The sequence below is a fragment of the Bacillus rossius genome, chromosome 14 (assembly GCF_032445375.1).
Source record: "Bacillus rossius redtenbacheri isolate Brsri chromosome 14, Brsri_v3, whole genome shotgun sequence".
In the NCBI taxonomy this organism is placed as follows: Eukaryota; Metazoa; Arthropoda; class Insecta; order Phasmatodea; family Bacillidae; genus Bacillus; species Bacillus rossius.
The window spans coordinates 1476149-1489194 of NC_086341.1; the positions used below are offsets into that span (position 1 = coordinate 1476149).

A 13046-nucleotide genomic window follows, 5' to 3' on the forward strand; every position below is an offset into this window, starting at 1 on the left:
ACAAACATATTTCTTGCTTTGGGGAATGCATACACTGCGGACATATTCTCTTCGACTTGCAAAGACTTCTTACAATGAATTGAGATTTTTTAATTTAAACAGTAAATATAAGTACTTAAATATATTAATGTTCAATGTTTCCTGTTTTCTTGTTGATTTGTTTGTGTGCGTCCACTAAATAAAACATTATTTTGACAATAAAATGAGATGTTTGAAAATATTTTTAGATACCATATCACTGCACATACACCCAAAATCGGCAACAATCAATTTGATTCCCAATCTGAAATTAATAGTAATGTAATTTGACACTATTTTATGATTTTAAATGTTTTATTGGTTTACAATATTTCCATAGCTAAATTCAAGTTTATGACTGTAAAAAAACAGTAAATGTGTAATATATTACCTTGATATTAGTATAAAGGCTTAATGAATGGATAACTTATATAATTAGTTTTAGGGCTGTAAAGTTTTTATATAAATATATATTGTTTTGGAAAATATTTTGATGAAATTAAAAACAAGACTTTAATAGTTTTTGCTCCTCTAAATACTCGTATTCGCACCCTTATTGAGTTATTAAATTTTCTTGAAATTATTTCTACCTAGGACTATTTCTTCGGATGTCCACTATACAAGCCTTGCCTTTTGTGTTCTGCAGCAAATAATGTCACCAAATGTAGGCAAGTTCTTATCTGCTGTTTGTAAAAAATCAGGAAAATATTCACAATTGACTAATAGAATGGTGTCAGTCACTATAAGTTAAAATTAGTAGTTTCCACAGCTAATAAATACATTCAACGAACAAGGAACCCTACAAAAACTAAAAATTCAAAATAAAGACTAATTAACTCTAATGACACGACTAGAAAGCATTTAATATTAACATATATTTACATATTTATAAATATTAAAAATTAAAAAAAAACTCGATTTGTGAGTGGAGTAAGTGGAGTATTAACTTCTAGACTTTATGATTTTTTTACTGTATTTTGAGATGAGTCTATAAATGAGGTCGTTATAGTTGTGGGAGAGTACAAAAGTTTGAAGTAGATGAGTATTAAATTGAGTAGTTTCTAGCCCAGTATTATCGAGGATATATTTACAATTAATTTTGGAATCATAACAATTTTGAACAAAGAGTGCATCTAAGTAAGTTGTACTGTTAACAATGGGAATCAGACAGATTGGGCGGAAGAAAGTTCTAAAGATTCATTAGTTGGATTAATCTGTTTTGAATATTTTCTAATTTATTTATACCAGCCATATTGATGCCATTCCAGATTACTGAACAGTATTCTAATTTAAAATCTAATTAATGCGAACTAGAGGGAAATAATTGAATCATGATCAGTAGCAAAACAAGTAATAAGTAATAAATTTTTTGAGAACTAGAGTATAAATAATGAACATATTTATAGAAAATAATAATTAGGAGTCTAAAATGACATCGAGATATTTAATAAAAAGACATTTCACATCAAAGAGTTTTCTAATAGATAGTTAAATTTAACTGGCTGGTTTTTCCTTGTAAATGTTATTGTTTTCGTTTTATCTTTATTTTGTATAACCAAATTTTTTGGTATCAATCATTGACTTTTATGTGTCATTTGGTAATAAGAAGCAATCATTATATATTATAATTTCTTTTTATATATTTAGATGATCAGCAAAAATATTCAAATAGAGTTATTTAGAACCTGAGTGGTATCATTTATAAATATATTTAAAAGGAGAAGTGATAAAGTACCGCCCTGACCCCTGAGGAACACTAAAGCAAGTATTAAACAAGAAAGTATTATGACTGTTAATAGAAACGGAAAAAAATTTCTGTTTTTAATTCACTTGAAAACCATTTAGCAAAATTACTGATTAAAACAAAATTTTATATTTTACAATGTAGAAAAGAATGAATAACTGTATCGAAGGCCTAGGCTATGTCGAAGTAGTGCACATCAACCGGTACTCTGTTTTGAGACATCAAAATATATTGAATTAAGAAAGGTAAGTAAGTTTGTAGGTCGACATTCCTCATCTAAAACCATGTTGATTACAATATAATTTATTACTGAAAGTTTAAAAATTTAAAGACTTTGTTTTTAATTTTGAAGAATCCAGTAAGTAATGAAATCGGCAGATTATTTGAGCCATTTAATTTAGAATACCTTTTGTGAACAGGGATTACATTTGCTGTTTTCCACTTATTAAGGAAACTAGAGGTTTCAAACTAATATTAAAAATATGTTGCAAAAGAGGTACTAATATTTGGTAACAACCTTTGATAATAAAAATTGAAAATTCCATCAGAACCTTTGGAATAAAACCAAGCTTTTTAAAAATCAAAATTTATTGTAAACAAAACAGTGTATTACAAATACAGTATCAAAAGAATTTACTAGCATATTTACAATAAAAACGTCAAACCATTTTTTTTATTTTATGATTCGCTTATATTAGTATACTCCTAAATTTCTTATTTACTTTGAGACAGACATAAAGTTTCATATCTTAAGATAATGAATTTGCTTGTTAGTGTAGGTATGAGAATAAGTAAGAAATTTTGTGATAACCTGATGGAAAAATAATACGCTTTTACAATTTCAAGTTACAATATTTTGAACAGAGTAGATAGCAGCGTTAACGTTGATCATTTTCTTGTCAGATGTCTATTATAAGTACTTTTTCAATTTGGTGATAATGACAATGGATTGCAACAAAATGGTCTTAACATTTTTGACACGAAGAGCCTGCAATTAAGATAATCCAAATTAACAAATGCCAATATTGTTGTTTTTAAAACCAACTCTAACACATTCACTTATTTGAAAATATCAGCAAATTTAAATGTTTAGGTGACATTGTTACCCAATATTAGAGGCACGTGTTTTTTCTTGATAAGATTTAGAAAATAGCTGCAAAAGTAGAAACAATGTAGCACCTGTTATTGTTCCTTCCATATGTATGTCTATTGTGGAGGAGCAATCGTGACCTGAATGGTCCGGCCAAATAAGGCAATGGCGTCTCTGCAGAAGGCCACCAATCACAAGGAAGAACTGCTGCTGCAGTCTAGTGAGAGTCCAGTTGTTTCCGCGGAAACTTACTGCCCCGACCCATTACCACACATGTTTTATTTTCCATTTCAGTCGCCTAAGAAACTAAGCACACGTTCTATCTAGAATGAATTGCTGAATACACAATTTTTCCTTCGAATAATTTCGCCTTAGAAGAACGCAGAAAATTTGACGTACATAGAAATCCGCAATGCCTCAAAATCAAGATGAGTAGAAAATATTTGTTCTAGTTACTGCGACATAAGAATGTCTATTATTCACTGTCATTGTTTTGGACAAAAACAAGTTGAAATAAGTAAAACAATACAAATAAGATTATAACGGACGCTCAAGTTTGATTGCCTAAGTACACAAATGCATACTTTTGGATTTCATGGGTCACAAGTTGCAGCGTCTATTAACTTGGACGGTAATGGTACATTTTAAAATATATTTATTGTTTTTATTTTATATTGATTTCCATTATCTGACTTTCTTGTCTAAACGAGATATTTATTTATTACAACAAATATTCCACTTGTTCTTACTAGTGCTATTGTAATAACTTTACAACAAAATTGTAATAAGTGAACTCGACTTTAAAAAAATACAGATGAAAACATATACTTAGTATTTTACAATTAACATTATCAATTCATGAGTTCGCTGCGTAAAGTACATAGAAACGAGGAGCGCGAGAAGGTAGGTTGGGCGCTACCACACTCGCAAAGAGAGGGAGCAGCTCTCGTCAGTAGCGGAGGTAGCGCCGTGTGACGTCACAGAGCAGCTGAGACCCCAGCGTGAAACGTGCTCTGCGACTAGCTCGTGTAGCCGTACTTCTCGTGCTCTGCAACAACCACACTCGCGTCACACCTCAGAGCATTGGCGCAGAGCCAGAAGGTCTGTATATATGTCACTAGCTGCAGTACCCAGCGTTGTCCAGGCTGAACACAGGGTGAAGGGGAACTGTTTAGAGATCAGATGTAGTTAGTAATTGTCTTCTTAATTTGAATGTCAAGTGTGCAAAATAATTTATATCACTTTCAGTTCCTGACAGACGTTGTTCTGCCAGTTTATAGTTATTTACCTGGTCTGAATGTAATCTAGACTCTATAAAGTAATATAGAAAAAAAACTGAAAAATAACGGATTACTAATATTGAAAAGATTGCATTATCTAGCTAATGCTCGGCATGCATTGCAATGCCTCATTCAGTTTTGTTTTGTAATATGTTTGAAGTAGGTACACATATACAAATAATCGATCCATGTCTCTAAATATATATTTATCTCTATCTACATCTATAGTCCTATATATCTATGTATCTCTCTATCTGTATTTATCTCTTTATATCTACATATATACCTCACACTATCTCTATGTATTCTATATGAGGGTACTGATTGCTTCGTTGTTAATATCACACGGGTGTTTTTTACTTGTATGGGAAAATTAAGAATGATAAGGCATCTAGTGCGTGGCAACAATGTTAATAGGCAATAGGAAATAAACTTCTAGCGCCTGCGGCATTGTAAACACACACTTCGTACGTGTAATGCATGTTGTATCTAACCCCCTCCAAGGCATTAGATTCTAAATTGTACTTTAAGTAAGGATCCCTAATGTTATTGATAATATAATATAGCCTACAGCCTTCCTCGATAAAAGTACTATCCAACACTGAAAGAATTGTTCAAATCGGACAAGTTGTTCCTGAGATTAGCGCGTTCAAACAAACAAACAAAAAAAACTCTTCAGCTTTATAATATTAGTATAGATTACATAATATTAAGATCGGCGGCCTACCTGCCAGGCGCTCCGGCCGAGCTAGCTTCATCCTGGAGCCCCGCTACCCGGCCGGTGGCACTGTGTGAGTGGCGGCCTACCTGCCAGGCCCAGCTAGCTTCAGCCTGGAGCCCCGCTACCCGGCTAGAGGAACTGCGCGAGTTGCGGCCTACCTGCCAGGCGCTCTGGCCGAACTAGCTTCATCCTGGAGCCCCGCTACCCGGCCGGTGGCACTGTGTGAGTGGCGGCCTACCTGCCAGGCCCAGCTAGCTTCAGCCTGGAGCCCCGCTACCCGGCTAGAGGAACTGCGCGAGTTGCGGCCTACCTGCCAGGCGCTCTGGCCGAACTAGCTTCATCCTGGAGCCCCGCTACCCGGCCGGTGGCACTGTGTGAGTGGCGGCCTACCTGCCAGGCCCAGCTAGCTTCAGCCTGGAGCCCCGCTACCCGGCTAGAGGAACTGCGCGAGTTGCGGCCTACCTGCCAGGCGCTCTGGCCGAACTAGCTTCATCCTGGAGCCCCGCTACCCGGCCGGTGGCACTGTGTGAGTGGCGGCCTACCTGCCAGGCCCAGCTAGCTTCATCCTGGAGCCCCGCTACCCGGCCGGTGGCACTGTGTGAGTGGCGGCCTACCTGCCAGGCCCAGCTAGCTTCAGCCTGGAGCCCCGCTACCCGGCTAGAGGAACTGCGCGAGTTGCGGCCTACCTGCCAGGCGCTCTGGCCGAACTAGCTTCATCCTGGAGCCCCGCTACCCGGCCGGTGGCACTGTGTGAGTGGCGGCCTACCTGCCAGGCCCAGCTAGCTTCAGCCTGGAGCCCCGCTACCCGGCTAGAGGAACTGCGCGAGTTGCGGCCTACCTGCCAGGCGCTCTGGCCGAACTAGCTTCATCCTGGAGCCCCGCTACCCGGCTAGAGGAACTGCGCGAGTTGCGGCCTACCTGCCAGGCGCTCTGGCCGAACTAGCTTCATCCTGGAGCCCCGCTACCCGGCCGGTGGCACTGTGTGAGTGGCGGCCTACCTGCCAGGCCCAGCTAGCTTCAGCCTGGAGCCCCGCTACCCGGCCGGTGGCACTGAGCGAGTGGCGGCCTATCTGCCAGGCGCACTAGACCAGCTAGCTTCAGGCTGGACGCGTGCTACCCGGCCGGAGGACTACTTGTCCTCGCAAGAGGCTCACCTCGGAACTCCTCCTCGAACAGGACGAAGCTCTGGTGCAGCTTGACGGAGGTGCCCTCCGGGAGGCTCAGGTCGCCGCCGTACTGCGCGGGCAGGCTGGCTGGAGCCACGTGCTTGTGCAGCGCGCGCCAATCACAGCCGTGGAAGTGGATCTGCGAGCAGGGGGATCCCCGGGACTCGTCGCAAGTGTGTTTGCTTCAATCAAACCAACTAGTTTACACATTAAAAGCTTGCGGCAATGGTTCATGTTTCAAAGAAGGCTTGATTGAAACAAGCTTGATGTGTAAAGCTTACATTTCAAGTCTAATTCAAGTAACATAACAGGCTTGCTGCAAGCTTACGTGCTATTTGTGGGCTATTTAAGACTGCGTCACGTATTTTATGTAAGATTCTATAGTTCTTTAAGACAGTAGACATTTTCCAAGCTCACTTGCGTAGCAACACATGACACGAACCCAGACACTCAAAAGAAGTTTTTCAGAAACACTGTTTGGAGGAGGGTACTAGTAGCTACGGGTTCCGGGAACTGTCAAACATGAAACACGTCACACGATAAGACTATAACATTGCGAGGCTAGCTGCGTGTTATAACTCAATTGGTTGAGTTTCTTTCCAGGTGCGTGTCTACTGTCGGCAGACCAATCACAGCACGGCAGTTTTGTGCGGAAGGAAATAACGTCCTGAATGGCCCGGTCAAATAAGGCAATGGCCACTCGTGCATACGGCCGCCAATCACACGGGTGTTGACCTTTTGCAGTCTAACGAACGTTTAGATTTCATCACCAGTCCCAAATGATACGGGAAAATTCTGTGAGATGAGTGACTTTGCCGTTGACCCTTACATTATTTTGCATATCCTAGCCTGCTGATCTCATTCGTTGGCTGCAAATAAAGGATCGATCACCCTGTAGGATAAAAGGAAACAGCAGCTTAGGGCAAGTAAGTAAGGTCACCCTACTAGCCTCGTGTGGACATATGGGGAATTACTCGGCAATACTAAAGCTAGTAGTTGGTAGAGTCTGGTGGATAGCACATGTGGATAGAAGCTCACCCACTATGTTCCACTACACATACTCAACACCCATACACTATCTGTGTGAGCCGTGCCGTCTAGAACGCCTGGCGAGCCAGTTCGTAAACACGTGGCGCTCGGTTAGTTCAAGAAGATGAGGTTATCAGAACCAGAGACTATGGAATTTTGCAGAATTGCACCACGATATTTAATGTGTCTGAAACATTAACATTGTATATTACAGATAAAGGGGCCGAGAAACAGGTAACATATGAGGATATTATTTTCTCTGTTCTGTGTTTTTTCTAAAGATTTCCGTAGCTCTTGCAACAATGGTTTTGCGTTATTTTTCAAACATGTTCTTACAGCACGACGATGAACACGATTGCGCATTGTCCCTTCTGCACGGAACTATTTCATTGTGGAATTGTGTGTGTGAACAGCTACTCTGCCATTTACAGGATAGTAGTCACTTTCCCCTAGTTGCTACTCGTGTAATCGCCCCCCTTGAAATGTGTGTTTTAAGAGCAATATTTAGACATGTAATGCCCGGTACAGATTCTGTAAAACACTCAAAGGGCCTTCATTACATATTTATCTTCATTTCTCCGCCATATAATGTTACGGTCACCGCACAATGCACTGGGAGAAGACTGCGCGCCAGTCCAGAGGAGACACCGCGCTAGAAGCACCAGCGAGCGTCGCGCTTATCATCCCGCCTCGCCGACCACCTGGGCTCGTGACGCAAGTGTGACGTCACGCTCTGGGGACGGCATGGGGAAGCCTATGATGTACATTCTATATTGCACACACCCGAATACTCACGCTTATTCTTTTCACAGACGAGAGAGCCAAACCCGGAGTTCCCCGAAGCGTTAGCTACATTATAAATACTTTAAAACATTGTGGAAGGTTGGTTATATTAGGTAAGTATAGCTACATTAAAAATATTGTAAAATCATTTTATGGTTGCTTAGCAAATAACTTTTTAATATGTAGCTATCCAGGGCTAGGAAACCGTTTACATGATTTCACAGTATCTTTAATGTAGCTAACCTAACCTAATTGACCATTAGTTATCATGAGTTGTATATTTATTTAAAATGAACAAAAAAAAAACCGAAGATGCACGATCGGGTGTTTGGCTCTCTCGTCTGTGAAAAGAAGGCTTGCCGACGTGAGTATTCGGGTGTGTGCAATATAGGCTTTCCGACGGCGTGAGGTGCCTGGGGCGAGGCCACTCGGGTCAAGTGGGGTCAACAGGCGAGGCCACGGCCCCTCAGGAGTGCCCCCGTCCAGGCAACTGCCGGCTGCTTGTGTTCACGTCAACACGCTGTGCTAGTGTCGACCGCGTTTCCTTTGACATGAATACGACTTATAAATTGGGATGCCAGTTTAAAATGTGGAGTGTAACAAAATATAGGACAGAATTTGAAAACTATACAAAATGTAAACGAAGCTTAATATATTTAAGTTTACATATATGAAGGTAGTGTAACATTTACGCATACGCCGTTATAAACCGTTTTCGATTATTGTCAGATCACTGCCAGTAATAGGCAGGTGCCTCGGACATACGATTCCAGTTGATCATCTAGTTTAAGAGCTAGTTTATGTTGGCTGGTTTATGCGAGGGAAACTGTTTCGGCTAACGACTGGATCATCAGAAATTCTGTTTATTTATTGGCAGAGACAGAAAAAATTTGCGGGTTCAATGACATTTAGGATAGACTCCAATATCCTTTACACACTCGGGCAAATGCCAACTGTTCATTGGCTGCTGACTTGTGAGTCGTCACGACTGGGTGGCCTGTGATTCGGCACTTCTACGAGTGAGGGTCTCTAATTTGCCCTCAGTCCTCCAGATTAACATTGGACCAATGGTAGAAGCAGCACTAAGTTTTAATTATTTGAATTTTAGCATGAAACGTAATGAACCCGCGAATTTTTCAGGTCTCTATTTATTGGCTATGAAACCATGCACGCACCACCAGTGCTATAGCAGCTTGCAGTGCTACAGAAGCTGGCAGTGCTACAGAAGCTGGCAGTGCTACAGCTGCTTGCAGTGCTACAGAGGCTTGCAGTGCTACAGCTGCTTGCAGTGCTACAGAAGCTGGCAGTGCTACAGAAGCTTGCAGTGCTACAGACAGTGTGACTGACCCTGTTGCGCAGCTTCTCTTGCAGGAAGGGCTTGAAGATGGTGAACGCCATGTTGAACACGTAGGGCTGCCTCACGATGTGCACACCCTTCAGCCGCACTGGGATGCACTCCTGCCGACAGTCAGGGAGGTGTTAGTCCCTGAAGTGGCTGTCTGCTCTCAAGTTTAAGTCATCTGGTTAGCAATTGGGTAGCAAAACATACGGTAGCTCTATAGAAGTTTGTTTGATAGCGTTGAAAGGAACTCGCTATGAACAATCGTAAAAAAGGCATTATGAAGTGAGTATTGTTAAACAAAGAGGTTATAAACACATACGCAAGTAATTATAATTAAACTTCAGTATTTAATACAATGAAATGCTTTTCTATCCGCATGAGAAACAGAGAGTGGGGGTCCTACCCTTTTTGACTTCAATTATGAAAATGGCAAATATTACTCATACCCACTCCTTAACTTCTTACCTCCATGTACTCAGTCACATTTTAATACTAAATACACACAAGTTTATGACATGATACAAGCCCCTGACTACAATTTTATATGTATTATCTCGAAAAAAATTGAGCATAGATAGTTTCTTAACCAAAATTATTCAATTACTCTTATAGTAGGAAGAAATGTTTTATATGTGACGAAGTCGATTTATGAATAATCGTGGACGTTCCATACGATAATGCAGCTGCTTCATTCTCATTATATCAGTAAATATTGGCAATAGGTAATTTAGCTTATCAAATCAAGTAAAGAGAGTAGTGATGTAGAAATGAATATTGAAGTCTAGCTAATTTAAAAAAAATCCCTGATAAATCACCATTACTTAGAGACGATAATCCCGCAGATTATTTTATTTCCAACCTAAACATAAATTAATCAAGTCCATTTCGATTTCGTGGTCTTTGGAATACAACCAACGTCAAAACACATTTGATATTTTAGACTATGTTGCAAATGATTAGGTAGCCATGTCACTATGTTGTTTTTTGTTCAGAGCCGCCTTTGATGTGTCAAGGGCACAGTTGCCCAATCACTAGAGTAAAGAAGAATTATACGTGATTTAAGTATACTTTTATATCGAATGGATCGAACAAATCTTAATGGTTATAGCCCTCATTAATTATTAACCACCCTACAATTTCTTGGTAAATTTCACCAACAAGCTTACCTACAAACATTTGCGCTTCCTTGTCTTAGTTTATCGGACAATAGTTATTCTAACTCGCACGAAAAGACCACATGGTAATAATTCATCCTATGGTTGTGCGAACACCAATACGACTAGTGAGAGACATAGATGGCATCTGACACAAGCGGCAGCAAATCCAGTGTTATTCATAATTTGAGTGGAGGTATTATTTTGAAATCTAGCCTATTGGGTGAAAATAAAGCAAAAAAATATTGTATCTTCTTACAATAGCCCAATATTTGTACATAACCTTGCAATTGAATAATGCCATTGGATGGCAGAGACCTAGCTGCAGAAGAGTGTTTGGAGGTGTAACAGGTGTAGCAGAGCAAGGCAAATGTGAGCTCGTGGATAGGCAATGAACTACACCTAGTGCGCCAGGTTGACGGCGAAGTTAGGAATCACCTGCCAAGGACCTGCATGTCCAGGATGGTGAGGGAGCTCCTAGCTGCAGGAGAGTGTTCAGGGGCGTGCACAAGGTGGCAGAGAGAGCAAGTAAAGGCCCACAGCGAGGCACCAACCTGCACCCAGTGCGTCAGGTTGGCGGCGAAGCTGGGCGACACCTGCCACACTTGCTTCATGCCGAAGTCCTGCATGTCCAGGATGGTGAGGGAGCTCCTAGCTGCAGGAGAGTGTTCAGGGGCGTGCACAAGGTGGCAGAGAGAGCAAGTAAAGGCCCACAGCGAGGCACCAACCTGCACCCAGTGCGTCAGGTTGGCGGCGAAGCTGGGCGACACCTGCCACACTTGCTTCATGCCGAAGTCCTGCATGTCCAGGATGGTGAGGGAGCTCCTAGCTGCAGGAGAGTGTTCAGGGGCGTGCACAAGGTGGCAGAGAGAGCAAGTAAAGGCCCACAGCGAGGCACCCACCTGCACCCAGTGCGTCAGGTTGGCGGCGAAGCTGGGCGACACCTGCCACACTTGCTTCATGCCGAAGTCCTGCATGTCCAGGATGGTGAGGGAGCTCCTAGCTGCAGGAGAGTGTTCAGGGGCGTGCACAAGGTGGCAGAGAGAGCAAGTAAAGGCCCACAGCGAGGCACCCACCTGCACCCAGTGCGTCAGGTTGGCGGCGAAGCTAGGAGACACCTGCCACACTTGCTTCATGCCGAAGCCCTGCATGTCCAGGATGGTGAGGGAGCTCCTAGCTGCAGGAGAGTGTTCAGGGGCGTGCACAAGGTGGCAGAGAGAGCAAGTAAAGGCCCACAGCGAGGCACCCACCTGCACCCAGTGCGTCAGGTTGGCGGCGAAGCTGGGCGACACCTGTCACACTTGCTTCATGCCGAAGCCCTGCATGTCCAGGATGGTGAGGGAGCTCCTAGCTGCAGGAGAGTGTTCAGGGGCGTGCACAAGGTGGCAGAGAGAGCAAGTAAAGGCCCACAGCGAGGCACCCACCTGCACCCAGTGCGTCAGGTTGGCGGCGAAGCTGGGCGACACCTGCCACACTTGCTTCATGCCGAAGTCCTGCATGTCCAGGATGGTGAGGGAGCTCCTAGCTGCAGGAGAGTGTTCAGGGGCGTGCACAAGGTGGCAGAGAGAGCAAGTAAAGGCCCACAGCGAGTCACCCACCTGCACCCAGTGCGTCAGGTTGGCGGCGAAGCTGGGAGACACCTGCCACACTTGCTTCATGCCGAAGTCCTGCATGTCCAGGATGGTGAGGGAGCTCCTAGCTGCAGGAGAGTGTTCAGGGGCGTGCACAAGGTGGCAGAGAGAGCAAGTAAAGGCCCACAGCGAGGCACCCACCTGCACCCAGTGCGTCAGGTTGGCGGCGAAGCTGGGAGACACCTGCCACACTTGCTTCATGCCGAAGTCCTGCATGTCCAGGATGGTGAGGGAGCTCCTAGCTGCAGGAGAGTGTTCAGGGGCGTGCACAAGGTGGCAGAGAGAGCAAGTAAAGGCCCACAGCGAGTCACCCACCTGCACCCAGTGCGTCAGGTTGGCGGCGAAGCTAGGAGACACCTGCCACACTTGCTTCATGCCGAAGTCCTGCATGTCCAGGATGGTGAGGGAGCTCCTAGCTGCAGGAGAGTGTTCAGGGGCGTGCACAAGGTGGCAGAGAGAGCAAGTAGAGGCCCACAGCGAGGCACCCACCTGCACCCAGTGCGTCAGGTTGGCGGCGAAGCTAGGAGACACCTGCCACACTTGCTTCATGCCGAAGTCCTGCATGTCCAGGATGGTGAGGGAGCTCCTAGCTGCAGGAGAGTGTTCAGGGGCGTGCACAAGGTGGCAGAGAGAGCAAGTAAAGGCCCACAGCGAGGCACCCACCTGCACCCAGTGCGTCAGGTTGGCGGCGAAGCTGGGCGACACCTGCCACACTTGCTTCATGCCGAAGCCCTGCATGTCCAGGATGGTGAGGGAGCTCCTAGCTGCAGGAGAGTGTTCAGGGGCGTGCACAAGGTGGCAGAGAGAGCAAGTAAAGGCCCACAGCGAGGCACCCACCTGCACCCAGTGCGTCAGGTTGGCGGCGAAGCTGGGCGACACCTGCCACACTTGCTTCATGCCGAAGCCCTGCATGTCCAGGATGGTGAGGGAGCTCCTAGCTGCAGGAGAGTGTTCAGGGGCGTGCACAAGGTGGCAGAGAGAGCAAGTAAAGGCCCACAGCGAGGCACCCACCTGCACCCAGTGCGTCAGGTTGGCGGCGAAGCTAGGAGACACCTGCCACACTTGCTTCATGCCGAAGTCCTGCATGT

At 43.9% G+C, this 13046-nt stretch overlaps 1 protein-coding gene across 2 annotated transcripts in view; it reads right to left on the minus strand.

Annotated features, from left to right (window-relative positions):
- Positions 1–2331: 2331 nt before the first annotated feature.
- LOC134538957 (clavesin-1-like) overlaps positions 2332–13046 on the minus strand; it is a 34363-nt gene continuing 23648 nt past the window's right edge. The window contains exons 6-8 of one of the 2 annotated variants that reach the window (XM_063380582.1): positions 9179–9289; positions 6008–6158; positions 2332–3900 (exon numbers count right to left, since the gene is read on the minus strand). In XM_063380582.1, coding sequence (XP_063236652.1) covers positions 3872–3900; positions 6008–6158; positions 9179–9289 — 291 coding nt within the window. In that variant the 3' untranslated portion in view covers positions 2332–3871. The remainder of the gene's footprint in view (positions 3901–6007; positions 6159–9178; positions 9290–13046) is intronic. The other variant, XM_063380583.1, reaches the window with a different exon arrangement.